General features: G+C 35.5%; 2 protein-coding genes across 2 annotated transcripts; both read right to left on the reverse strand.

Annotated features, from left to right (window-relative positions):
* Positions 1-170: 170 nt before the first annotated feature.
* LOC123691762 (intraflagellar transport protein 88 homolog) lies at positions 171-19,407 on the reverse strand. Its single transcript, XM_045636311.1, has 19 exons — positions 19,210-19,407; positions 18,479-18,618; positions 14,443-14,569; positions 14,256-14,360; positions 14,073-14,186; positions 13,894-13,997; positions 13,689-13,798; positions 13,490-13,608; positions 12,804-12,964; positions 12,224-12,458; positions 11,834-12,038; positions 10,925-11,087; positions 10,205-10,307; positions 7,475-7,588; positions 6,886-6,994; positions 5,617-5,724; positions 4,207-4,272; positions 3,432-3,504; positions 171-392 (listed from the first exon to the last, which is right to left on the reverse strand). The coding sequence occupies exons 1-19, from the start codon at positions 19,381-19,383 to the stop codon at positions 278-280; spliced, it is 2,445 nt and encodes an 814-aa protein (XP_045492267.1). The 5' UTR covers positions 19,384-19,407; the 3' UTR covers positions 171-277.
* Positions 19,408-19,929: 522 nt separating this feature from the next.
* On the reverse strand, positions 19,930-27,437 carry LOC123691739. The gene is made up of 7 exons (XM_045636276.1): positions 27,134-27,437; positions 26,313-26,483; positions 24,558-24,865; positions 23,718-23,874; positions 23,157-23,271; positions 22,421-22,551; positions 19,930-21,948 (listed from the first exon to the last, which is right to left on the reverse strand). Exons 1-7 carry the CDS (start codon positions 27,254-27,256, stop codon positions 21,847-21,849), a joined length of 1,107 nt encoding a protein of 368 aa, XP_045492232.1. The 5' UTR covers positions 27,257-27,437; the 3' UTR covers positions 19,930-21,846.
* Positions 27,438-27,758: the final 321 nt, after the last annotated feature.

A 27,758-nucleotide genomic window follows, 5' to 3' on the forward strand; every position in this document is an offset into this window, starting at 1 on the left:
CAACATTATTTCTACGTTTGTTTGCGTAACCAACCTTTCGGCGCCTCGCGCAGTTTTTACAAATCAATTTTGCTGACGCACTTTGAATGGAAAGTTCGATGATTTGCTAATTAATTATAATTAAAGTTGAACAAAATTTTCATGACGTGAGGGAAAAATAAAATAAGTGATTAACATACATTAACGTTTATTTCACGTGAAAAATTACAAAATGTACAAATCGATTTTGAAAAATATTTCGAGATAGTACAATAGTAGTAGTAATGTTTCCTTTTTCTTATTCTGGGGGTAGAGGTAGATCGTCTTCAAACATATCACTTTTCTTCTTACTATCTTGTCGTTTCACAGAGCGAGATAGTGGCTGCATTGACTCGTTCACGATGCTCGTGTTACTGCAAAAATATATAAACTTGAACTTAGGCTTTAAAATAAATCAGTAGATAACTAAATAACTTCAATATTTGTTTTTGTTGCATTATTATTACAAAACTTTTTTATAATCTTATTAAAACATTGTATATATAATTATAATAATTATATTTTGATTTTCTCTACATTTAATTTAATGGCGCAGTTAAATCGACCATTTTATTTACGACGCAGAATAATTCAAATCCATGAATCTGAATTGATAAGTGAATGAAAACTCATTTAATATTAATAAGGTTGACCCTATGATGCCGTCACGTGCCAAGTCTGGGATATTAGCCGTGCTACCGAATCTAGTGCGCAAAATATTAACGAACAATCAAGAAATAAAATTATATATTTTAAATATAAACTCGCGTTATTTAGCGCAAAATCAAAGTTAAATGAATAAGTCTTAGAGCCCATTCGAGAATATTCTATTAAACAGTCTGTATACATATAAAAAAAACGAGGTGTGGCACTCGGGGACTGCCGCGGTAAAGCTATGGCATGCTATGCCTTCAAGTCACACCTCCGAGCCCGTCGGAGTGGGGAGCGTGAGGTTTTCTCGTTACGGAATTTCCCGATTCGCGCTTACGCTCAATGCCCGCGATAGAAGCTATGCAATAGCTTAACATTTTGGTACCAATTAAAATCTCATCTCCAATTTTGTATATTTTGGTCTACAGGAAACACGACATAATTTATGCAATTGTAACCTATAACCTTGAATATCTTATCTCAGAGACACGAGATTACATAATTTTCGGGCAGGTTTATATTTTTTATAAATAAATGAAACCAAATATTCGGTTACAAAAAATTAAATCGTTTTTATATTTGTTTATAATGTTTAGATAAAACGGTAGGCCTGTAACCTTACCCAGTCTTTTTCTTTAATGCCCTCCATCAACCCTTCCATTATACCTTAGCTATTAGAAGCGGGCGAAAAAATTATCTGTCTTCTAGGCAATGAAATTTGCGAAATGGGAAGAAATTATCTGTCTTCTAGTCAATGAAATTTATAATTATTCATGTGGTATTCATTTTTTTTTATATTGGTTTCAAAATAATCACTAAGGATCACCTAAACACAAAGGTGAAGAAGATAATATTAGATATTTGGCATTGGCACGTGCCAAACTAATGCTATTACAGCCCGGCAATAATGTTGTAATTAGCTTGGCATATTTCAGATATCACATTAATTAGTAGTAAATGATAATTTAAATTTGTTAAATGAAACACTTAAAAAAATTAACGCAGTTGTATTCATTGGCTGAGTATTTTTAATAAATTGTTGAGTTAGGTATCTCTTTAAATTTAAACGATATTAATCTATACATATAATAATAATCATCAATCATCAATCATCAAATATAATAATCTGTAGAAGGGTCAATTCTGTACATTGAAAATATTGAAAAAATAAAGCAGGGGGTGTTACTGGATCGATACCAAGCCCAAATATGTGATTAAAAAAATTTTTGTCTGTCTGTCTGTCTGTATGTTCAGGCATCACGTGAAAACTAACGGTTCGATTTCGATGAAACTTGGTATAATTATACCTTATTATCCTGGGCATAAAATAGGATACTTTTTATCCCGGAAAAATACGAAGAAAAAAAAATAAACCTTAATTTTTCCGCGCGGACGGAGTCGCGGGCGGAAGCTAGTGTTAAATAAAATGCTAACTAACAAAGACACAAAAAATAAACAGGGACGATTCGTTTCTTTTTTATATTATGATTTTTTTTTTAATTTTAAAATATTTATCCTCTCAATCAGCGATGTATCGCTGTTTATGGTGTTAAACAAAAATAACCCCTATAGGTACAGATAGTTAAATGTTGCAATAAGTAACAGAAATGTCATTCGCATTCATTTCTGATGAAAATTTAATCATTTTTGAATCGTTAATTGTTAACCTACTTACATACTGACTGATAATAATTATAGCTCTCATATATGATATAGGACATACTATTATTATCTGATAATAATAATATAATAATTATCAATGACCTATTATACTAGTAGACGCGGCATACGCCAACATCATTGCACTAAAAACCAGCGTAATTAATACATACCTACTTACTAACGCATTATCACCAATACAGTTGTTCTCTCTTTCACTCTCACGCACGAGACATAATACATGTCTCACTCATGTACTTCGTAATAACAACTGCCGATTAAAATACAAAAAGAACGTCCAGCCACGACGCTGAATGGTGCGTGACTAAGTGAAACTCGGGCACTTACCTGAGTTTTTTCTTGCCAAAATAGAGAGCGGGTAACGTATCTAGCTCTTTTATATATCATAGATAATTATAATAATTCTCTACAGTTTGAGATTCATCTACAAACTGAATAGTTTTTAAACAAATATTACAAAATCAACATCTACTGTAAAAACTCATATAATATGTATAAGTGGTTTTTCATCGTTTTAAATGATACTGTCGTCAAGTACAGAGATAACTTATTTATTTATTAATTTACGTCACTCGCGTAATCTCAGTAAAAATATTTCTTTGTAATGAAAGTATGTGTTTGTTTCGCCGTGATATCATTTAAATAGAAGGCGTATTCGCAAATTATCTTTGTTTGTCATGGGTAAACAGAATCCCACCTTACAGGCCTCTGGCACACCCACTGTTAAATTAGACGCTGAAACATTTAAAATTGCAACTGTTGATAAAGTAGTATATTTTCAATCAATACAATTTATTAGGTAGAAAAAATCTACATTAAATGAAACCATTCGCATATTTGGTATAGTCGTTTAGTCGATTTTATGATTATGTAAATTGTAACTATGTATATGTTTCGATCGATTTTGTGATGATGTACGTGTGACACTTTGTATGCAGTTTGTTTAGACTTGTAAAAACATAGTCTATTTAGTATTGTTAAATTAAATATTTAATGTAATTTTAGTTATATATCTGTAGTTCTTTTCTCAATCAATTTAATCAAAATATGTAATGTTTAACTACATTATATTAAATACTAACCTGTTTCCAGTGTTTAGCCGACTCTCGCTTGGCCGCCGCGTTCCTGTCGCTGCGCTTTCGCCTCGTGAAGCCGCTTCATAATTTAAATATAAATAATAATTAGTAAGCAATTCATTTTTCAATTTTCTATACTAATATTATAAAGGGGAAAGGTTTGTAGTTATGTATGTATGTATGTATGGTTTTCACGCATAAACTACCGGACCGATTTTGATGAAATTTGACACAGACAATCATTAGACACTGAGAAAGAACATAGGCATTCATTATTCAGTGTTTACAATACATAAACATTTTGGAATAATAGTTAGGTTAGAACTGTAACCTAACAACAATTACACAAAATATTTTTATCTTCGTAGATTAATTTTTACTCCTAGGGTATTAAAATACTGTAAAAACTATAATATTTATCTTTATCTATTTAAATGTAGGTACCTAATAAAAGATCTACAAAATATCAATACAATAATAAATATAAATGTACCATTTTATTGACCTAATGGCATGAGGTATCATTAAGTAAAGCGCTGATATCACATAGAAATAGAAGAAATAGAAAAAAATCCTAAGAGGTCGTTTTCCTCTCAACAAATGTTGTTTGAATAAAAGAAGCAGTTATAACCGGTTAATTATTATCAATATATATCGTGTACCATATTCGAATCCAGTTCGTGTCGAACTTATTGCATCATTTGTGATTATTTATTTATTATGTATCGTGATAACTATGAATACTCTAATAGGAATCTTTATCTATTTCTTGTGACCTTACCTCGCATCGATTCTATTGGAGATTGGCTTGCACCAGATGAGAAGCTACTCGCTGATGTTATGTTAGCTGTTTGAGAAATCATAGGAATCCATAAAGTATTCTAATTCTTACTCGTATTATTTCCAAAATATTTTACAATTTAATAACATACATCATTAAAATGCAACAATAAATTAAACCTACATACCTATTTATTGAAAATATTATAAAATATAAGTAGCCTATTTAATATACATAGCTTATTTTATATACCAAAGCCAGCGTTAGTGACAGGAACAGCTTTTATCACGTTATCGCTCATGTGCTTAGTTTACCTTTAAGTTCAAACGTTCAATAATTAGCTGGACGTTAGATAACATGTAAACATAATGCAGACGTCAACAAGAATAATTAACCCGACTGATTAATTAACGGTTCTTTAAAGCAATAATTGAGACAAATAATAAATGCTGTATGTCTTTATCCTGTATGCGATTTATATATTTTAAGAAGATTTTAATTGATACTGAAACTTAAACAATGCCTAGTAATATGTTTATTGTTTATATTGTAAAACTTAATACGTGATTCAGATAAAAACAATATAATTTTTCTCTTAATATGTTTATTGTTTATATTGTAAAACTTAATACGTGATTCAGATAAAAAACAATATAATTTATCTCTTCATTTCTACAAGGATCATATTTCAAGTTTACAAGCAGAATTTAAGCTCATGTCTTTATGCTTCAACTTAAATAATAAGAAAAGTTATTATTAAAGTTTATCAGTTACTGGGCAAGGCAGCAAAACTTCGAGAATAAAAATTATACTTAAAAATAGCTCTTTTATTATTAGGAAAAAAATATTAGATTGTAAGTAAACTATATAATGTTATCAATATAGATAGTACGTCATCATATTCTGCTTAATTTTCAAAACAGGTTTTAAGACGTTGTTGACGTCATCGGCGCATAAATCACGGCGTTATCGCGGTTCAAAGTTGGTGATAGCGATTTCTATAATAATGCCACTGTACTTGTTGCAAAAACAATTGAAAATACGTAAACACGCTCGTGATAAAGGACGTTGTTAGGAAACAAACAATTAACGCAACCGTTTATTTTATGATTATTCCGAATATTTATGGAAAATTTACATTAGATACTCTTGACAAATATATTTTGATTAAAAATTAATTTGTTAATTATTTTTTTTTTGTAAGTACTGTAAAATGATTATTTTTAAATGGCAATCAAAAGAGCAGTCATAAATATTCTGACATATTTCGCTATTTATGGGCGAGTTTGTTCAATTGTATTACAGTTTTTTCTCCAAAGACGATTAATTATTAAAGGGTAGCGTGATACATAGGTATTGGTTCCGTTGGTATTTACAAGCAAATAATTAAAAAAAGAAACTTGTTTTTACCCCGTTCCTTTTGTTTCGCTCTAGCCACCGCTCTCTGCAACTCACGATTCCAAACACTGGTCTCAGACAAGCCCTGGTCACCGCATAGTTTTACTATGTGCTTCAAACCTGCACAAAAAATTGTCAGTGATTTTTTTCGTTATATTTTAGTAGGTATCTTAATTGAGTGGTTTCTACATATTTTCTAATTTATATTTTGGTGTCATGAAACTAGGTCATGATTGGTGTAAATACATATCTATACTAATATTATAAAGCTGAAGAGTTTGTTTGTTTGTTTGAACGCGCTAATCTCAGAAAATAATGGTCCGATTTGAAAAATTCTTTCGGTGTTCGATAGCGCATTTATCGAGGAAGGTTATAGGCTATGTGTCATCACGCTAAGACCAACAGGAGCGGAGAAATGCGGGTGAAACCGCGGGGACAGCTAGTAAAAAATATTATCCAAATGGGTTCCGTCGTTTTAAGTAAATACAAAGCCAAAGTAAATATATTTTTTTTAAACTTAATAAGAAAGTATTTTGATTTTCCATTTACACAAGTATTACTATGAATATAACATTTATCTGATGCAAATTATAAATTTCTCTGTACTATCAAAGTTGGAAAACAACTGCATTAAAGCATAACGAAAATATTTACCATGAGAGATAACGACACAAACATAACATGAATGACATTTTACAAAACATCTTATTTCTATGTGACCTAAATAAGTGTATTCGTCATCGCTCACTGCTCAGTTTATATAATAATATATTGATGGAAATCATTAATAACGTATAATATTATAGCAGTATTATGCGAATATATTGTGATTAATGGTATGTTTTCGCTATTATTATCATCACTACATCACTACATAGTATAAAACAAAGTCGCTTTCTCTGTCGCTATGTCCCTTTGTATGCTTAAATCTTTAAAACTACGCAACGGATTTTGATGCGGTTTTTTTTAATAGATAGAGTGATTCAAGAAGAAGGTTTAAGTATATAATTTATTAGGTTTTAGACAAAGCGGGCGAAGCCGCGGGCGGTAAGCTAGTATACTAATATTATAAACGTGAAAGTTAGAAGTTAAGATCTTTGTTACTCATTATATACCTACATATTAAATTTTCCACAGATATATGTATATTAGTAAGTGCTGGATTAGAGCATAAACTTTTACAAGGGTACGAAGCCGCGGGCATTAGCTAAAGTTTAAATAACGCTAAAATTAATTAAATAAAAAATCATATTAAATAGAAACAAAGCATAGTAAGCTCACATTGAATATCATCTGGAAATCTTGCGTTGAGTTTCTTGTAGACTCGAAGAGCTTCTTGATACCGGCCACTGGCGCGCAAACAGCCGCCGATAAGCAGACCCCATTGCGGCTGTTAGTGTTATAATCAAGACATATATTATATTAATTGTATTAAAGAATATAGGAGGATAATTTCTTCTTATAAATGGTGAATGCAAAAAATATTATAAATGAAGTTTTGCATCAAGGAAAGGTGTTACAATTATTTGTGTTTGTTTCGTTAAAAGTACGTCGTTAAATTGCTAGAAAAATTTACATACAGTTTCGACCAATTTTACACGTGAATCTATTTGCACATATTCTGGACACTGACAAACACTTATAATTTCTTATCCTATTAATATTATAAATGCGAAAGTTTGTGAGGATGGATGTGTATGTGTGTGTTTGTTACTCTTTCACGCAAATACTACTGAACCGATTACAATGAAATTAAGCACACATATAGAGGGTAACTTGGATTAACACGTAGGATAAGTTTTATCCCGGAAATCCCACGGGAACGGGAACTATGCGGCTTGGAAAGCTAGTTATAAATAATACGACTCACATTATTGGGTTGCAAGCGTGCAGCCCGTCGGTAGTATTGCAACGCCTCTTCCGGTGTCGACTCGCCAGCCAGCCATTGCAAGGCTGTCAATTCACACGGCCACACTGCTTCTACCTGTAATTAAATTAAATATTTTCTTGTGCTTTGTAAATAATACAAACGAACGTAGAAGAGTATGTTTTACTAATAGAATAGTGATTTTAATGAGAGAAAACTACAGTCCACACATCATATTTTTTTCCATTAGGCATTTCACGTCAAAATATTAGACTACAAGCCCGCATAGGAAAAAAATATGGGTCAAATGAACCACCAGGGGACATATCTAGAACGATAGAAGAGCATAAAATAATAAGATTCATCACTATGCCGTCACTTGTAAGCTGTCCAACTGAGTGCAGATGAGAATTCAAAAGTACAGGTAGACTCGGTAAATTTTGGTCATATATTTTTGTACGGCATTCTTAACCATCGATAGATCCATTAAAAATAATAAGAAACCGCTCAGTGCCGTACAAAAATGGTGGTCCACAAAGTCGGAATTTTTATTTAATTTCCGAGAGTTACCGGGGGTAAATTTGGTCATTTGACCATGTACGGCATCTGTGTCATACTATGCCTATACTGCTTTTAATCCATTATTTCGCAACGCCGTACAAAAATCATGGGGACAAGGGGAAAAAATCGAGAGTTGTAATCCCCTCTCTTTCCCCACTCCAGGGGGTCATTTGACACAACACGAAATAAATTTATTTTTAAAGTATTTTATGCATAGAAAATATTTTTCATGTGCCGTACATTTTCGTTGGTTCAAAGGGGAAAAATCTGAAAGAGAAAAAAATCCATATAACGAAATGTTTGCTTTATATTTTGATAATAAAATATAAATATATATTAATATTAAGAAGCTCGAGGTGGTTAATTATCACCAGTCAGGTGGAATGGACTCCGTTAAATTGATGAACTAATAAAGAAGCTATGAACGAAAAGATGTGAATTATATGCAATCAGCTCATGAATACAGGTAAAGTCACAAGCAAATGCTAGTAATATATACATATTCAAAATGTACAAGTAAAGCGCTTTCAAATGATACCAAACACGGTATATTTATCTTAACTTTATTTTTTACTCTGTATGTTTTGTCCGCTAGAGGGCGCCACATTAGATTTTGTGAAACCCCATATAGCCTTTAGCTAGCTGGTCGCTGGTTATCCAGTGAACAATTCAGACGCTTCTAATGATATGTCATTTGTCGAATTCTGATAAGTAGTTTAGAAGTTACGAGGGAATAGATGAACATACATACATGACCTGTCAAAATCATAACCCTCCTTTTGCTTTGCCGTAGTTGGGTAAAAATATTTTAATGCCGTACTGTATCAAATGGCCATAAAGCACCCTTAAAATTGTAGCTTTCGTCGCTTTCATCAGCCTAAAAGATGTGGTCTGCACAAAAATGTACGACATCGTTTTTTCCTAATTTATCTATGTTAATACTATTTAAAACAATGAATAAAGTGTAGAAAACTATTATATTTCATTAATCTACGATGTTTAAACTTTTACAAAATTTCTGTTTATGCATTTCTCTATAACTTTTTTTAGAACGGTTTCTTTTGAACGGCAATACTATACAACAATTGAATTTTACAATATCATGTTAAAAAAAAAGTTCCCGTACAGGGTCAATTAATGACCTTACAGCTCTTTATATCAAGAATTCGATGAAATTAAGATGATTATTGGTATACATTTAAAAGAACAATTATTTTTTGACGGCATTGCTTTTAATAGTACTTTTGAGTGCTAGATAATGTTTTGGAACCGAAGCCGTACTTAGTCAAATGACCCCCTGGAGTGGGGAAAGAGAGGGGATTGCAACTCTCGATTTTTTCCCCTTGTCCCCATGATTTTTGTACGGCGTTGTGGAATAATGGATTAAAAGCAGTATAGGCATAGTATGACACAGATGCCGTACATGGTCAAATGACCAAATTTACCCTCGGTAACTCTCGGAATTTAAATAAAAATTCCGACTTTGCGGACCACCATTTTTGTACGACACTGAGCGGTTTCTTATTATTTTTAATGGATCTATCGATGGTTAAGAATGCCGTACAAAAATATATGACCAAAATTTACCGAGTCTACCTGTACTTTTCAATTCTCATCTGCACTCAGTTGGACAGCTTACAAGTGACGGCATAGTGATGAATCTTATTATTTTATGCTCTTCTATCGTTCTAGATATGTCCCCTGGTGGTTCATTTGACCCATATTTTTTTCCTATGCGGGCTTGTAGTCTATATTGGACACAAATTGACAACAAGTGATAACTGCGTTAAAAACAACCGACTTCAAACTTGCACTTGCAACATTTACAAATACATACAAAAATGCTCATAAAATAAAAACTACTGGGCCTATCCGAATAAAATTTTTAAAATTCAAATTCAAATTCAAATATCTTTATTTGCTCGTATATGGTTCATAATTAATTAATTTATGGGACCAATTCGACACCATCCCGCATCGAACAAAAAAAGAATCACGTAAATCGGTTCAGAAACCTCGGAGTAGGTAATCGGTGTACATACATAAAAAAAACATACCGGCCGAATTGATAACCTCCTCCTTTTTTTTGAAGTCGGTTAAAAACTGACATTTAAGTTTTTGTCAATTTGTGTCCAATATTTTATAAGCCTAAAATCTCGATTCCAAACTTACGTCTTGATAATGATGTTTAGCAGTTTGCGTGTCACCGAGCTCGCTGTGCAGGTTTGCGAGTGCACATGAGACGCCCGCGTCCCAGTTGCTTATCATACTATACCTGGAAATAGTATTTAAATTTCTAGTTGTCCAACTAACTATATCAATAAAATTAAAAATATTGCAATTTTGCGCAAGCTGCGTATCATAAGATGAAAATGTATATTATGTTCTAATATTGCAAGTATAACATAATTAATAGCATCATTTTGGAGTACTGTCTCAAATGCTGTTTATTGTTTTCGTCTATTAGTTATTAAGGCGAAAAAAGGCGTGGTCCGCACGCGCTACCAGCGCGCTTCCAAAGCGCCTTCCTTGCCTGACATTTCGAGTGGAGTGCATTGAGATAATATTACTACGTGTGGAGGAGACACCACGAACAAAATCTGTGCGCCAAACGCGGCAGCGCGGGGCGCATTTTTTTGCTCTTAGTTTTAAAAATTATTATCTAGTTAGGTACTTACCGATGAAAAGTTATTCCTTTGCACTTTTCCGTATTATTTGTGCAATATCGTAACATACACGAAGGCATATTTGATGCGTTTCACTTTAAAACAAATAAAAAAGTTAAGCCATATGGCTTATGGTGAGCGGAACATAAGTGATGTAGGCGATGTCGTCTCGGTATATCTCAATGGTGGAGTGTATGTGAATGTGTATATGAATAGTACATTATACCAGTGTTCAGCCGCACTACTAGCCGTAGTGTCCCGTCTAGCGATGCGGGCCAGCCCGGCGGCAGCCAGCGCCCGCAGCGTGGGCCCCGCGCCGCCCGCCGCCCGCACGCGCTGCCACCGCGCTTCTGCTCCGCTCTCCTCCCCTGACAGCTCGAGTGCTAGCGCTGTGTGGTGTGCGGATTTATATAAGACTAGCGGCCCGCCCCGGCTTCGCCCGTGGTACATTTTTACGTTTTCTCTCCATAAGAACCATCCTCGTACTTCAAGAAAAGTAATAAAAAAAGAATTAACGAAATCAGTTCAGTTGTTCTCGAGTTATGCGCTTACCAACACATTTTGCGATTCATTTTTTTTATATAAGATTTAATAAGGCGGTAATGATATTCTCAATCTGCATATTTTCAATATTCATTTCCATTTTTGTTATTTCGTTGTTTAATATCATAATGATAAAACCATGTTCATCATGTACAAAACATACAAAATATTTATTTTTTTATTTCAATTGTGTAAAAAAAATACAAGTAGGTAAAAATATTTGATAAACAGCTAGTAAAAATACTTCTACAAAGTTACAACTACGCAAGAAAATTTTTATTTATTTATTTATTTATTCATACTTTATTGCTCTGACTTAACTTAACTAGGAACTTAATCTAATTATAAATTTAAACAAATGGCGGTCTTATCGCTAAATAGCGATTTCTTCCAGACAACCAGACGTACGGAAGGAAGTTAGTTTGAGGAGAGGAATAGGGCAGAGCATAAATATAATAAGTAAGAATATATAGAAGAATATATATAATAAGAATATATATATAATAAGTAAGTAATTTTCTTACTTATACTTTAATTCACTCTGATATATAAAAAAATTTAATATCGTAAATACTTAAACTACAAAACTTACCCATATCATGCATAGCTATAAGGTCAGCGGGATCGAGATGTGTGGCCGCTGACAACTGGTTAAGGATATCAGCGATGCCGTCACTAATTCCGTTTCCGGATAAAGCAAGTTCCGAAAGCGCAGAGGTGACTCGCGCTGGACACGAGTAAGGGTCATCTCTACACGCTGCTTCGCTTAATGATTTTGCTTCTGACACTTTACCCAGCTATGAAAATTTGATTTTAAAATTAATGTTGCTTACATGACAGCATTAGGTACAAGAAATTTGCAAATCATTTAAAGCTGATTAAGATATAGTGATACATTTTATTTTAATTTGAACGCATTTTGAAACAGTAGTTCAACTTAATTCTTAGATTTTTTTAGATAGAGAAGAGTTTTTTCGTATACCGCATAAGCAACAAAAGCTGCATCAGTGTTCGCTTCTGCCCGTAGAATACGATCATTCGGATGCGCCCTTGCCACCGCTTTCAGCCGCTGCAGCGCTTTCAGTCCAGTGGCCATACCGCCTCCCCCAGCTGTGGTAGCGCTGCGCAGTGATGCTAGAGCGCTGCCTAGTTCTAATCTCGCGCCAGCTCCGCCTCCCGAGTATCCTCGAAGGGCTTCCACGCACCAGGACGCACTACTGTAAAAAGATAATCATCCAAAGGTATGAACTTTTTGCTCCCTTTTTTCAATAAACTTGCTTCTTAGCTTATTGCTTTTGCAATCAATAAATTTACGAATAAAATATTATTCACTTGTATAGAAAGTACAATAATAGTGCATCTTATTTAATAGTGGGAATAAAATATGAGTTGATTTGCGTAAGAAATTACTAGGTTTAAAAAACTGATTTTTATTCAGCACCTATTATATACTATACCTATATACTATACCTACTATATATTTATGCATACATATAACTTGTAAAAGTAAAAACATAGTATATAACCGTACTATCCACATTATCTAGTTATGTATATCGTACCCCAACTCGTCATCCCGCTGGTGGCGAGCAGCCGGCCGTGCCACCGCAGCGGCAGCCAGCGCGAGGCAGCGGTCCGCGTGCGCAGCGGCCGCGCGCGACCACCGCGACAGCCGGTCGCCGCGCACCACGTCGCGGACTACGCACTCGTATGCGTCGTTCTCCTATAATTTGATTAATTAATTCCTCGATAATGAATGAATTAATGGATGAAAAACTTTTCCTGTACAGTGTACACCATTACAAATAGGAAAATGTCATACATATACAAAAAAGGGACATGCACAAATGGCGGCCTTATGTCTTGAGTAACCATCTTCGATAATTTTACGTTAGTGAGCACAGTAAATATTTATTTTTTTGTAAGAGATTCATTTCGCTATGAACAACGGTAGTTTGGTATAAAGCGGCTACTCAATTTTAAATACTATATATTTTTGTGTGAATCTGTGTTGATGTACAAAATTGATTATACAAATCAAATTATGTAGTTGTTTAGCTATGGTTTAATTTCAGATTAACTTGAATAGAAACATCATACCGCACTCATGTCATAAAATTTTAGATATCTATGAAGCAAATTGTATAGAAAAGTGGAAACAAAAGTTTTAGAACTTGGAAATCATCAATTTCATATTATGTAATACTAAAAATTATAACAACATATATTTTTCTCGAAAATTCCTTACATCATCTATTGCTATATCGAGGTGATAGTTGGGAAGTTCAACATCCAGCATGGAGTGAAAAGCTGCTTTTCCACCTTCTGCATCATCTAATGCGACAGAACATAGGACCAAATGCAGACCTGAAATTTAAACACATTAAATAAGTTTTAAAATAAATTCAACGAAAAAATAGGATTATATTAAAATAAAATATTCATACCTGTCTGAAAATCACCCTGCTCGTGCATAATATGTTGAAAATTTGTGACAGCGTCACGGAACTTTCCCATTCTCACCAAGAGAAGTCCTATGTTGTGCATCACTTTCATTCTGGTAATTTTAATAAAAAAAAAAAGAAATGATGGCACATAATTAGCAGTAAGAATATCTTCTTAAAAGAAAATTAGTAATTACAAATATCATACCTTAAATCTTTTTCTGCAGTAGAAGTTTGATCCAATGCCATTCTGTATAACTTAAGTGCTTTTGGATGCTCACCCATTTTGAAATATATATTACCCATATTCACCTTAACGAGATAAATCAGAGATTAATAATATTGGAATGCATATGAATCTTTGCAAAGAAGTTTTATTTTAAATACCTTCAGTCTATTGGCATGGGGGAATAATTTATTCCTTGTGAGCAATTGGTAGGTATTTAAAGCTTCGGTATACATTTCGTTGAGAGCATATTGGTCCGCTAAATTGCAAAGAACCTGAAATTAAATAATTATAATATTAATTATATTTTTACTTTTAAATAATCATTTCTATTTTTTACTTACGCAAAAAGTAAGATCTAAATTGTGCGAGTCTCCTAAATTGGCTTGTTCTTGCATCTTTATTAATTGCCGTTCTAGAGTGGACGCTTCCTGGGCCTTAGCTAAAGCCTGAAATTAAGTAATATCTTAGAAGATGTACTAAAACTTTTAAAATTAATTTTGATACAAATATATTATACGCATAACCTACCTGTGTGAGATCTTGTTCCCTTTTACTACTATTAGATTCGTCGTCAGATATTCGAGCGCTAAGCATGCAAGATTCCTCAACGAGGACCATAATTTTCGCTTCCATTTGTTTTATCTTATCCTCAATTCTGTAATTTAATTAAAATTCAATGAATTACATTAAAAAAACTATATTAATTCTAAATTCATCCAAATTGATGCTGAGGTTTAGCTATTAAAGTGTTACAGTTGGATAGTCGCATTTGAATGATCATCAGATCATAGGGGCCGAGTCACCTCCGTCCGTAGGAGTATACCCAGAACTCTGAATCCCTACACGTGGTCCCTGGGTGGTGCTAAACAGGTGACATGGTGGGAGACATTTGTCGCGGCTATAATGACCACCCATCAGCTGAAGACGTGTCGCCAAGCGTCCGTGTTCCGGCACGAAGAAGCTGATGTAGCCTTAGTGAAGACGGGTCGAATCAGTTGCGCTTTTACAATCAGGACGATCTGACGCTCACTGTCGTTGCTGCTTCCGGTGGCTAGTCATGGAGGGTAGCGGGATCCGAGGCACGGTGCACCGCTGGCCGACCGCTGGTCAGTAGGGGGCCCAAGTAGCGTGCTAGCCACATGTGAAAGGCTGCCCCGCCAACCAGCGAAAAATCCCAAGTTGCGCCATAGTGCCGGTTGGCGACCGGATGAGAGGGCCCTATGGACAACTTGGGGGGGCTCGGGCGTCCCCGCAGTCTCCAGACTAGTCCCCGTCATTGCGGCTTCTAAGTGTGTGTCTCAGGTCCAGATGTAAAGCGCCTCGATTCACTGCCGTCTTCACACCTACTTCACTCTCCAAACAAATGATGAAAAAAGCAAGATACAGGAACACAGTTGTACAGCGGCAGCACTCCCTCTCGCTGAAAGTAGACCTTACTAACATCAGAGGTCTACACTCCAACCTCGCTTCAGTCCACTTCCACCTAGAGACTAGCAATCCTTGTATCTTGTTCCTCACGGAGACGCAGATAAGGTGTCCGTCTGATCTGGCGTACCTGACTTACCCCGGCTACACACTGGAGCAAAATTTTAAAGCTCGATCAGGTGTGTGCGCGTACGTCCGAGACGACATCTGCTGTCGGCGTCTCCGTTTTCTTGAAGACCCCCATTTCTCTGTACTTTGGATGCTGGTGGACACAGGCTTAGAGAAGCTTGTCTATGCTTGTGTCTACCGAGCGCACAGCGGAGACCAGGAGACTATCAGGCTCACAGAGTACCTAAGTGAGGCGGCGGATGCTGCTCAACACAAATTCCCTTCCGCTCAGCTAGTGCTACTGGGGGATTTCAATGCCCACCACCAGGAGTGGCTATTCCCGTACCAGAGCACTGATCTCGCTGGGAGAGAGACGCGTAAGCTCGCTATAGCGTTAAATCTCACCCAGCTGGTCCAAGGAGCGACGCGGGTTCCTGATGTTGAGAGCCATACAGCCAATTGCTTGGACCTTCTGCTGACAACAGATCCGGACCGTTACTCGGTTGCGATTTCTTCGCCGCTTGGCAGCTCCGATCACTGTCTGGTGAAGTCTGTATCTGTCTACTCGCCGCCCGATCCCAGTCCCAGGGGCTCTCGGCGCGTGTGGCGATACAAGTCAGCAGATTGGGACGAGATGCGTTCCTTCTTTGCGTCTTATCCCTGGCGGTCTGTTTGCTTTTCTTCCGAAGACCCTTCGACCTGTGCGGATGCTGTGACAGATGTGCTGCGGCAGGGAATGGAGTACTATATTCCATTCTCCGATGTAGCCACGTCCAGTAAAGCTCAGCCCTGGTTCAGAGCCGAGTGCAAACGCGCTGAAGCGCTTAAGAATGAGGCATATCTGGCTTGGACTGATGCTCGACACCGCAAGGCCAAGGACGTATCAGAAAAGAAGAAAGCCTTTAACCGGGCCGCCAAGTCCTGCAAGAAAACTCTACGGAAAGCTCGATTTGACCACGTTAGCCGTATAGGGAACAAACTGGCTTCTTACCCCTCCGGTAGTAAAGCGTTTTGGTCCCTGGCAAAGTCGGTTGAATCGAATTTCTGCCGCCCCTCACTTCCTCCACTGCTGAGACCGGATGGGACGCTAGCTCACACTGCCGCAGAGAAAGCGAACCTATTTGCTACTCTGTTCGCAGAAAATTCGCGTCTGGATCCTGCAAGCGCCAAACCTCCCAGTCTACCTGGTTGCGAGGCGAATATGCCGGAAATTCGCATCCGTCAGACTGAGGTTCTTAAAACGCTGCGGAATCTTGATGTGAATAAAGCTAGTGGCCCTGATGGTATTCCAGCCATAGTACTAAAAATCTGTGCGCCTGAGCTCGCTCCTGTTCTGACACGCCTCTTTCGCCTTTCGATGACGACTGGAAAAGTACCGAAATCGTGGAAGCTTGCTAATGTGCAGCCTGTGCCCAAAAAAGGCAGTCGTGCCGACCCCTCCAATTATAGGCCAATTTCAGTCACGTCCATACTCTGCAAGACTATGGAACGTGTACTGAACAGCAGGCTTATGGCACACCTAGAAGCGAACGATCTACTCAGTGACCGCCAATACGGATTTCGCCGAAATCGGTCCACTGGGGATCTTCTAGCGTGTGCTACCTATATCTGGAGCGAGGCCATAGAGAATCATGGGGAAGCACTTGCTGTCTCCCTTGATATCTCGAAAGCGTTCGACAAGGTCTGGCATGATAGCCTTATTGGCAAGCTTCCATCGTACGGTCTGCCTGCTGGTTTCTGCGCATGGATCACAGATTTTCTGAGAGACCGGTCGATACGAGTAGTCGTCGACGGCTGCTCGTCCGACCAATTGGCTATAAACGCCGGGGTCCCTCAGGGATCAGTTCTCTCCGCAACACTATTCCTGCTACACATTAACGATCTGCTGAAACCCGGTATCTATGGGTACGCAGACGATAGCACTGTTGTGGAGAGATACGTATCCAACGCGCGTGCTAGTACGGCACAAATCCAGTCTCTGCGGGAGGCGATGGTCGATCGCTTGAACTTGTCCTTACAGGCAGTCTCCGATTGGGGCGAGGCCAATCTGGTCAAGTTCAATGCGACTAAGACCCAGGCGTGTCTATTTTCCGCTAAACGGAGTCCTTTCAACCTGACTCCGTCTTTCCAAGGTGTATCTGTGCCGATAACTGACCACCTCGAGCTTCTTGGTATCACCTTAACGCCTACTCTTAATTTTGGTTCATACATCGAATCAAAAGCCCAAGTAGCCTCAAAAAAGCTTGGTATTCTGGCGAAGGTGAGACAGTATTTCAGTCCGGGACAGTTGCTCAATCTCTATCAAGCACAAGTCCGTTCGTGCATTGAATACTGTTCTCACCTCTGGGATGGATCAGCCAAGTACCAGCTGGAGGCGCTTGAGGCGATAGAGAGGCGTGCCAAGAGGCTAATAAACGACGATGAGCTAGTAGGCAAAAAACTCCAGAGCCTCGCCCATCGTCGCAGAGTGGCAAGTTTATCGGTATTTTATCGGATACACTTTGGTGAGTGCGCTGCGGAATTGCACGATCTAATTCCGCCATCCCCGTTTTTCCATCGTTCGTCGAGGCGCACAGACTCTAGGCACCGCCATATGGTGGACGTTCCATGTACCCGGACAAAGCGGTTCGGATCGACATTCTTCATTCGAACCGCGAGGGACTGGAACATGCTTCCTGAGTCTGTGTTCCCCGACGAGTACAATATGGAGGTCTTCAAGAAAAGAGTGAACAGGTACCTTCTAGGAAAGCGCGCTCCATCTTAGGCCACATCTCAGCTTTCCATCAGGCGAGATAGTGGTCAAGCGCTTTCCTATCAAACAATAAAAAAAAAAAAAAAAAAATCATTTAGGGCAGAACTTGAATAATTCGAGCAAAGAGAAGCTTATAATAAGACCGTAAAAAATTTGAGGATCTTATGATTATATTTATGATCAGGTTGAGTAAATTTATAAATCTAGTAGGTATATTTTTAATTTTTATAGCATTATCTGGCAAAAAATCTAATCTAATAATATTGCAATATTTCTCACGTATCCTCTCTCTTCTCTTCCTTGGCGCTATTGTCTCTCGTAGTGGACGTGTAACCGGCCGCTCTGTGCGCGGTGACGGGGCGTGTCGCGGCGGTGCCCGCGCGTGAACCGCGAACGCTTACCGTGCCCATACGGAACATCTTGAGAAATTTGATAGTTATGATATCCATACTAATATTATAAATGCGAAAGTAACTCTGTCTGTCTGTCTGTTACTCAATCACGCCTGAACTACTGAACCAATTTGCATGAAATTTGGTATGGAGATATTTTGATACCCGAGAAAGGACATAGGCTACCTTTTATTGCGAAATATGTACCACGGGCGAAGCCGGGGCGGACCTCTAGTGTAGATATATTTATCATTATTATTAGTTGTAACGAACTATTTATTTTAATGTGTGTATGTGTGTGTGAAGTTTATTTGAATACATTAAATGTTTGCGTTTAAACTAACACCTAACTAAGATAATATGGCTCGTCAAACAATATTTTATCAGATGCAAGATACGATCGGACATATAATGTTGTTCGAAACAGTTGAGGAAAATCTATGGTAAAACAAGGAGGTAAATTCAACTTAGTAGCCCAACAATTAGTACAGTAAATAAATTATGTAGAGCTATATTATACACTTTTCTATACGTCTTAAGTTTTTCTAGGTTCTATCATTAATCACGTATGAATTAGTACCTTACAATATAAAATTTAATTTCAATTTATTTACTTACCCCAGTCCCCATCCTACTAGGCACTTGTCGGCCTATTCCAGCCGTCCGTAAAGTCTGTTGCAAAGCAGTATCCTCCTGAATGCCTCTCGTATCCAACGCTGGTGATACATCATTGAATCCTGTATACAGTTCATCATCATCATCTATAATCAGTGCTGTTCTTGGCTTATCCATTCCCCTAGACACGTTATGCCTTAATCCAATCATAAGTGTGTTTTTTTAGTAGGTATTTTATTTTGGAAATGTAATCGCAAAGAAATCGAATGTGACTTTGTTGTGACGCGGTAACCATGGAAACCCAGATCTGTGACCCAGATGTTCATGATTGACAAATCGAAGGTTACTTACGTCATATTTTAAAGTGTAAGTAAAAAGTTTAGTACAGAAAAAATATTAATAAAATATAAATTATATTTTATTATATAGGTAGATACAATAAATGTATTAGAATAGTAATTTCTGTGGATATCATGAATGCTTATATTTAACAATTCAGTAAGAAAATAATTATACTCTTTTGAATTGCATATTCAATTGAATTTTTCAAACATATTGTAAAAGATTGTTTAAGAATCAGACTCGTAAAAAAACAAGCAAAGCAGCGTGTATTTCTAACAAACAGTTGACAAATATGTACTGATAACCTTAAATCGGCTCTTTAGTATTTTAAAGTAAACAAGAAATATGGTATAGGAAAGTTAAATAATAAAAACAACGATATTATATCTTTCTCTTTTATTACATAAATCACTAATATTCAATACAATCAACGTCCTTCGCATTGTCGTCACACCAGAAAAACATAATATAATAAGTAAAGTAAAATAAACAACTGACTGAATTCGACATCACAATAGTAAAAACACAAGTAAAACTTATAAAAACAGTGCTATTGGAAGACACTGATAGACGTGGACTTTTGACTCTAAAGAATTAACTCTTAAAATTACACCTTTGTATCAAAGAAATAGAATTCTTACACGTAAAATACATCATCTCTTTACTTATCCCACTCCTTCCAGGTCCAGCTGTTCGAATAACATTCAAAAATGTGGATATAAAAATATTGGGTATATTAAATTTTACAATCCCTTACGGTACGTAGCGCGTAGGGAGGGGAATCTATATACAATTTCATGAATTAAACCATTTGAAAACATGAATACAAATTTAATAATGATTTTCGTGACCCTAAAAGACTAGTAAATGAAAGTAATTAACATTTTTGTACAATTTCGACTTATCATTAGAATAACACGACGATAATATTATAACTAATAGAAAACTCTGAAGTGATCGTTAACAGAGATATGACTTAGATGTTAGTTAACATACGATACAATATGTTTAATAAACGTTACGAACATTACAATCAAAGCTACAAAATTAAACCACATTAGTTTGACTCTCAACTTAATTATTATGCTGCCTATTTTATCTAACTATGATTAATATTAAATGTTTTTAATTGTACATTCTTTATCAATTTTTATTGTTTTAATATTAAATGATACGTGTATTTTCAAAATATGCAATGATAACGCGAATATATAAACTACTTTGTATTTAGTTTAGATGATAAATAAAATTATAGTATTGTATTTTTATTATTTGGAACAAAATGTAGTTTAATTTTGCAATAACTACACTTTCACTATAACATTGTACTCAATATGATTATGTATGATGTAACAAATCTTTTTGGTAGTATGAGTAAATAAATCAGACAATAACAACATTTCATAGCCTCTTGCTTATATACTACATTTCTATTAGTGCATGCCCTTTGATTTTCAAGTCTTATTTTTTATAAAGTATAAAACTCTTTATTTTGTCAAAAATTATAAAAAAAAAGTTTTTATTTACATAAAAATGATCATAAAACTTAACTAACCGATTTTAGATACTTGACTTACTACATGGCGTTAATATGTGCAAATCGATATTACTATTGTCACATCACTCGTCATATATATTTTCTCATATACCTTCATACTTCTTCATAAGACTACGAAACATTATTTGTTATAAGGTAAGTGTTTGTGCCACACTATCACGCCATCATATAACACAAAACAATTATTTTAACCGCAAGAACAACTGAATTTTGATTTAACTTCTAGGATATAGATGTCACAGTACAACTTTCTGTTGGATGAAATAATTATTTTACATTATAAGAATTGGCTATTGGAAGAAACAGATGTTTTAAAGGTCGGTTTCGCAATCTTAGGCATAAATGCTTCATCTCACGCAAGCTTAACAGTAGGTATATTGTATGGGTTAGGGTCACAGATCACATATCGAAAGCACCAATGTATACCACAACTCAAGCACACTGTAACACTACGATATACACAACACGATATTGACTTTGATTTAGGAGCAGGTCCTTACACTAAGAGGTGACGCGAAGACGACCGCGGCGGTCGTGAAATGTATATATAACGTTTCGTCTATTTGAGATCATTTAAAAGTCTTATCACTTTGTACTGTCTACACCCAGCTAATAATTTTGAGCGTGATTTGAGCGTCACCCTGTCTAGAATAATAATATTAATGAATAAGTCCGCGATCGTGTCGGCGTCACAGAAGAGACGGTGGCGACATAGGGCCGCTTATACGTACGCTGTGGCGCTAGATCTGTGTGGAGAAGCGCGGCCGGGGCAGCTCGAACACGTCGCCGTGCACCGAGCGGGCCAGCGCTTTGATGCTCGCCGCTATGTCCTGAGTCTCCTCCTGTTGATTAATTGTTTATTTAACAATATTGGGTACACATTTTTTTGTATGACTGATAATATAATATATAAACAATATGAAAATGGTGAAGTGAAGATCAACAAAAAACTAAACAGATTCGGTAATTATGTGTATAACGATGAAAATATACGAAGATTATTCCCTTGCATTTTGCTGTATTATTTGAATTATTAGTGCAATATCCCAGCACACACGAAGGCATTTTGAACAGAGCAATAGCACGTGTTGACGCGGCAAGTGGGGGGCACAGCCCGGCACAGACTAAATGAGTTTGTGACGTTTGCCTCTAACTCGTGTTACAAAGAGTGTAGTAGCGATGTCCTATCTAGTACGTAGTACATAGTAACTCAATGCATACAAGCAAAACAATAAATAAATAGAAAGGTACACGCTTGAAGCCAAGGGCATAACTACAGTTTAATTTATACTTATAATTAAGGTCGACACTCACAAAATCATCGAGTTCAGCGTGCGCGGCGTGGTGCGGGTAGGCGGGCACGCTGACGGGCAGCGAGCGCGCGACGTCGGCCGCCGCGCCGCGCCCGCGCGCTATGTGGATGCCCTCGTCGTTGCTGCCCTCCGCTGTACAACACACATCATTTTATTATATGTGTATAGTGTGATATTTTATATCAAACTAGCTGTGCTGCGCGGTTTCACCCGCGTCGCTCCGCTCCTGTTGGTCTTAGCGTGATAATATATAGCCTGTATTACTCGTGGATAATGTAGCTTTCGAATGGTGAAAGAATTCTTAAAATCGGTCCAGTAGTTTATGAGCCTATTCATTACAATCAAACAAACAAACAAAGTTTTCCTCTTTATAATATTAGTGTAGATTAAGAGAAAAAAAATTAGAACATTTTCCCTGCATTGACGTAAAATTAAAGGGTGTTCTTATTAGAGAGTGTTCAGAAAATGTAGCTTATTTACTTTTCTTACAACACATACTGTCTATCGAATGTTAATGCTACAAATCAGTCATCAGACCACTATCTCACACTTCCACATATGAATTTTCCACACGAAATTTAAATAAATTTATATATATAGATTACTTAACGGAACCAGGAAATTATATGAAATTATATCACTTACTTTAAATAGGTATGATCTATAAACAAACTAATACCTGAATAACCATAAAATGAAGATTAACAAAAAAAAATTATCAGAATAAATAAACTTACGATCGGAATCATAGTCGTCAAAATCAGAGGCCATGTTTCGTGAATCCATGCCCTCTAAGTCGAATATATCTTCTGCATCCAAGGAATCCTCCTCATGAGGAATCTGTGCATTTGTCTGTTGACATAATAACACAACTTATTAAACGCTGAAAAATGCAAAAACACAATGTTATCCAATCCAATATTATTTGAATATTTGTAAGAAAATATAAATAGTGTTAAAAATAACTATAATAAAAGCATACCTAAATACATTGTACACTACTTAAATATAATATAAAAGCATACACAAAGTAAAATCTAAATTATATTTAAAATTAAATTTTAGTTGGTGAATTTTTTTACTGGGAAAGTAGACAAAATCCAAGTCTATAGGGAAAATCGAAAAATGCTGAAAAAAAAATACCAGGCCGATCTTGACTAAATTAGGTAGTTGTTTTAAATCAATACTCCTTTCGAAATTGAACATATTGAGGCTATTGTTTTTGAAAAAAAAATATATATGTGGCATCTTTTTACAATAAAACTTGGAAATTTTTTATTTCAATGGTGCACAAGTACCTTAACAACATTGTGTGTAAACTTCTTAGCATCTTTAAGGGAAGACAGTCTCCGTCTCTGCAGAGGCGGCGCGAGGGGGGACGGCGGGCCGTTGTCCACACTGTTGTTGTTTATCCAACCATCGCTATCTGCACTGTTTCTTGTTTTGCTTATAATACTGGAAATTTCACACAAATAGTTACTCTCACAAAAACATTAAAGGGTGCTTTTCCACCAGAGATGTGCGAGGATGCGTAGCGAGGGAAGTTCCAATCATATTGATTCATTTAGTGTTTCAAGCGATACTATTGTTTCTTTACAAATGAATCCCTCACTACCCATACTCGCAAATCTCTAGTGAAAAGCACCCTAATGAGATGAAGTTTTTTAAACTACTTAATGCAATCAACTAGAAATTAATGAAATATGCAGATTTTTCATGTACTTATAACAAATATCAGTGTTTAAAAAAAATTATAACTACAAAACAGAAGATTACATGTACTCATAACTCATTAGACAATAAATAATAAGCTATCTTTATAGATAAGCTTGAAACACAAATCATTGATGAAAATAAAGAAATCAAAACACTTTACTATTTAGTTCATTGCTTTTCTCAGTTGTAAACATTAGCATCAGTGCCAAATATTCAAGCACCAGACTTGCAAATAAATTGTATGTCATGTCAAATAAAAATAGCATTATTTGTTTAATACTGACGAATCAACACTTTTTATCTGTGTGAGTTCAATCACAAATTGTATGGACTATTCAAAAAACATACATAGTCATAGATTTTAAATGCTTCTGTGCTCTAAAGTAAATTACAAACAAATAATTTGGTATCACTTCTCATACCTAGATAAAATTTTATGATCTCTTTGTGCTCTTTCTCTATAAGCTTCATATTCTGCATATTTCTGTTCCTTATACTGTCTCACAGCTTCTTCTATTGCTTCTAATTGTGACTGTAGATTCTGATTTAACTGCTTTCTCAACCCAATTGCTGCCATTGACAATAAGTCGTTCTTTGTACCTATGACCTGATTGTTTGTATCTATATTTTCTTTCATGTCAGCATCATTTGATAAATCCGGGACGAGTAGGTTAAAAACTGGAGAGAAGTTAGTTGCTTTCTTAAGGTTGATAATGTTTTCTTGTGTAGTCTGTAAAAGATTTAATATGATTAAAAAAGGATAATTAGATTTATACTCTTAGATAGGGAGGCGAAGAGGGGAATTTTCTGCAATACTCGAGCGTGGCAGTTTAAGATATGAGAGATACCTTAGACCTAATAGAACAAACTTTTTCACTATTTAGCTCTATATGTAGTGACGCGCGCCTAGGATAGACGATCAGATTAGTAAAAAAAAATCGATAGTCTGAAATACTCGAGCGCGTCAGATTAAGATATTGGGGGTTGATTTCAGTGTTTTAAGACTAAATTTAATTAATCTGACCATAAGTCCTTGACGCCGCCGAGTTATAGGGTCGCGAACTTGTAAAAAAAAAACGTTCACCCGGTATTCTCGAGCGCGATTTTTTTTATTTTTATTTTGAAGAATATAATCTAAAACTTACTAAAAACACAAAATCTGCCGGTTTCCGCATGACCGGAAGTCTGGAGGAGCCATTTCGTCTTCCGAAAAACGCGTTGCAGCATATAAGTCGCGAACTTTACTTTTTCAAAAAAAAAAGTTTAAATAAACAAAAAAGGTAATTTTATTTTACAAAAAAAGGTCTCTTTTCATTTTTCTCCAAAGTTTAATTTTTTTTTACTTGAAGCATCATAAAAACTCAAACTCCCGGTTTTTCGAGTATATCTTGAAAACTGAGGGTGGTAAGAAAAATTGATATGAAATAACGATGATTAAAAAAAAGAAACCCACAAACCTTTTTCGGTCAGATTAAGAGAACCCACCAACATTTTTATCAGATTAAGAAAATATGCTTTCAGGATACCTAGATAAACCTCCCCTATGAAAATCTGACGCGCTCGAGTATTTCAAAAGGACTTTTTTTTTCTGCATTTTCAAAAATTCATCGTAACTTATCGTCATGCTGTAATCGTCAGTTTTTTTAAGGGGAGCTTTCTTGGGGCCTAATTAACACCCCTTCCGAAAATCTGACGCGCTCGAGTAAATTTTTTTTTGTGCATTTTTGACGAATTTATATGCCTAGCCCCACCACGCAAACCGGCAGATTAGTATACCGTTGTTATCAGAGGCACTTGGGGCATACGTAGTATGAATATCTGACGCGCTCGAGAATGCCCAAGTAACTGTTTTTTTTTTACATTTTTGAAAATCCGTACACGCCAAACCCACCGCTAAAATGGTTTTTACCATAGAAGCTTTTCTTTTCGAAATTATTTTCTCTTTCGATTTTGATAAGTCTCGACGACGCCGTTGAATTACGCCATTTAGCTACCTCGCCTCCCTATCTATCTATAGTCTATACAAATATTAATGATGGTGTAAAGTGAAAACTTAAATGAAGTATACTGAAAAAAAAAATATTATTCAAATATAAATAAGTTAATTAGGTATTCATTTAATTTATTTTGCTTCATTAAAGTTATATATTTAATGATTTTTTTTTAAGTATGCACACCTGTATAGACTTATTGATAAGTGCTATATCTTTTTCTTGTAGTTTGGCAAAAGTTGTCTGTCCACAAGCTAAACATGACTCTACAGTCCATCGTCCGACAACACGATCCCCAACAAGTGCTGGTTGAACAACAGTATTCCTCAATATACTCAAGGGACAGGAGATTAATTTCTGAAAATAAATTAATTAACTATAATTAACAAATAATAGGGCATAATTTATTCCAAATATTAAAATTCCTAGAAAGAAGAATGGAAGAAATTCATCTGCATCAATGTACTGTTTTGATTTTGTTTTTTTATCAGATATTGATTTAAGTACTTCAACACATTTAAATATTTTGATAAAGTCTACTGATAAGCTTGTTCTGTTAAACTAGATTTTCATTCATATCAGTTATTATATCCAATAACATTCCCGTACATTAGATTAATAAATGTTTTTGTTTATATTGAAAAATAGGTATATAAAGTTACTGTATAAAAAAATATATTATATTAATTATCGAAAGCTAAAACATAATTTACATATACGTTTACATGACAAAATGTATATATAAAGTATTAACATTATATAACGTTCGTATTTCATAGAAAACAAACCTACAAGCTAGTTACCAAAATAACCTTTGTTATAATGAATTCAAGTGGATGTTTTGTTATTCTGTAACAGCATCCATTCGTATTACTATTAATTATCATCGCCTTAGTGCTTGCTCTCGTAAATATTCCGTCAGTAATGTATTAAAATTGTATAATATATTAAACTTTAAGTCAAATGTCTTTAAAAAGTCAAGGTTGAATAATGTTTACCGATTATACCTCACTGAAAAAAATGTCTCTTTGTTCCGTCGGTGATAACTCCAGTCTTTCGATATCGGTGATTTCTTCCATTTTATCACTTTGTAATATAACGTTTAAGCATTTGCAAGCACAGAGAGCCATTTTAGTTTGTATATAATCTTAGATTTGGTAAATTTATTTAAAAGAAACACAAATGGAGTAAATATACGATGTACAAAGTAGTTCAATAGAGGCGAAACGCGTTTGTATTTATGTTTCAATCTATACACACATGTTCAATATTATATTCACACATGCAAGAACACAGTGCAAGAAGAACAAAATCACCTATTATCTTGACAAGCAAATCTAGTAGGTACCTAAATAATTTATGAGTATTGTTTTACTTGCTCTGTGGTTTTGTTTAGTCTGTATCAATGGCAGATAAAAGAGACTATGTTGCATTGTTTAACGTAATTCTATTGCATTTAACTAAGCATTATTGCATCAAAATTAAAACATGTAATTTGTAAAACAGATGCCATAATTTTTTTAGTTTTTATAATATTCTCATGTGACATTTAAGGTGGGTACAGACTGGTGAAACGTAACATGAAATGTATAATTCTGCCTTTCATTGCATGTTCGCTGCAAGCGTGGACGC

This window comes from Colias croceus, chromosome 5 (genome assembly GCF_905220415.1).
Source record: "Colias croceus chromosome 5, ilColCroc2.1".
Lineage (NCBI taxonomy): Eukaryota > Metazoa > Arthropoda > Insecta > Lepidoptera > Pieridae > Colias > Colias croceus.

What these genes read in the sequence shown, in the direction of transcription:
- LOC123691762 (XM_045636311.1), bottom strand. Translation starts at nt 19,383, where the DNA reads ATGGATAAGCCAAGAACAGCACTGATTATAGATGATGATGATGAACTG. An exon ending in GCAGGGTGATTTTCAGACAG is followed by an intron (nt 13,609 to 13,688) that starts GTATGAATATTT and finishes TTTAAATTTCAG; the next exon opens with GTCTGCATTTGGTCCTATGT. An exon ending in TATAGCTATGCATGATATGG is followed by an intron (nt 11,088 to 11,833) that starts GTAAGTTTTGTA and finishes CACACCACACAG; the next exon opens with CGCTAGCACTCGAGCTGTCA.
- LOC123691739 (XM_045636276.1), bottom strand. Translation starts at nt 27,256, where the DNA reads ATGGCTCTCTGTGCTTGCAAATGCTTAAACGTTATATTACAAAGTGAT. An exon ending in TGACGACTATGATTCCGATC is followed by an intron (nt 22,552 to 23,156) that starts GTAAGTTTATTT and finishes TGTGTTGTACAG; the next exon opens with CGGAGGGCAGCAACGACGAG. An exon ending in ACGCTGAACTCGATGATTTT is followed by an intron (nt 21,949 to 22,420) that starts GTGAGTGTCGAC and finishes ATTAATCAACAG; the next exon opens with GAGGAGACTCAGGACATAGC.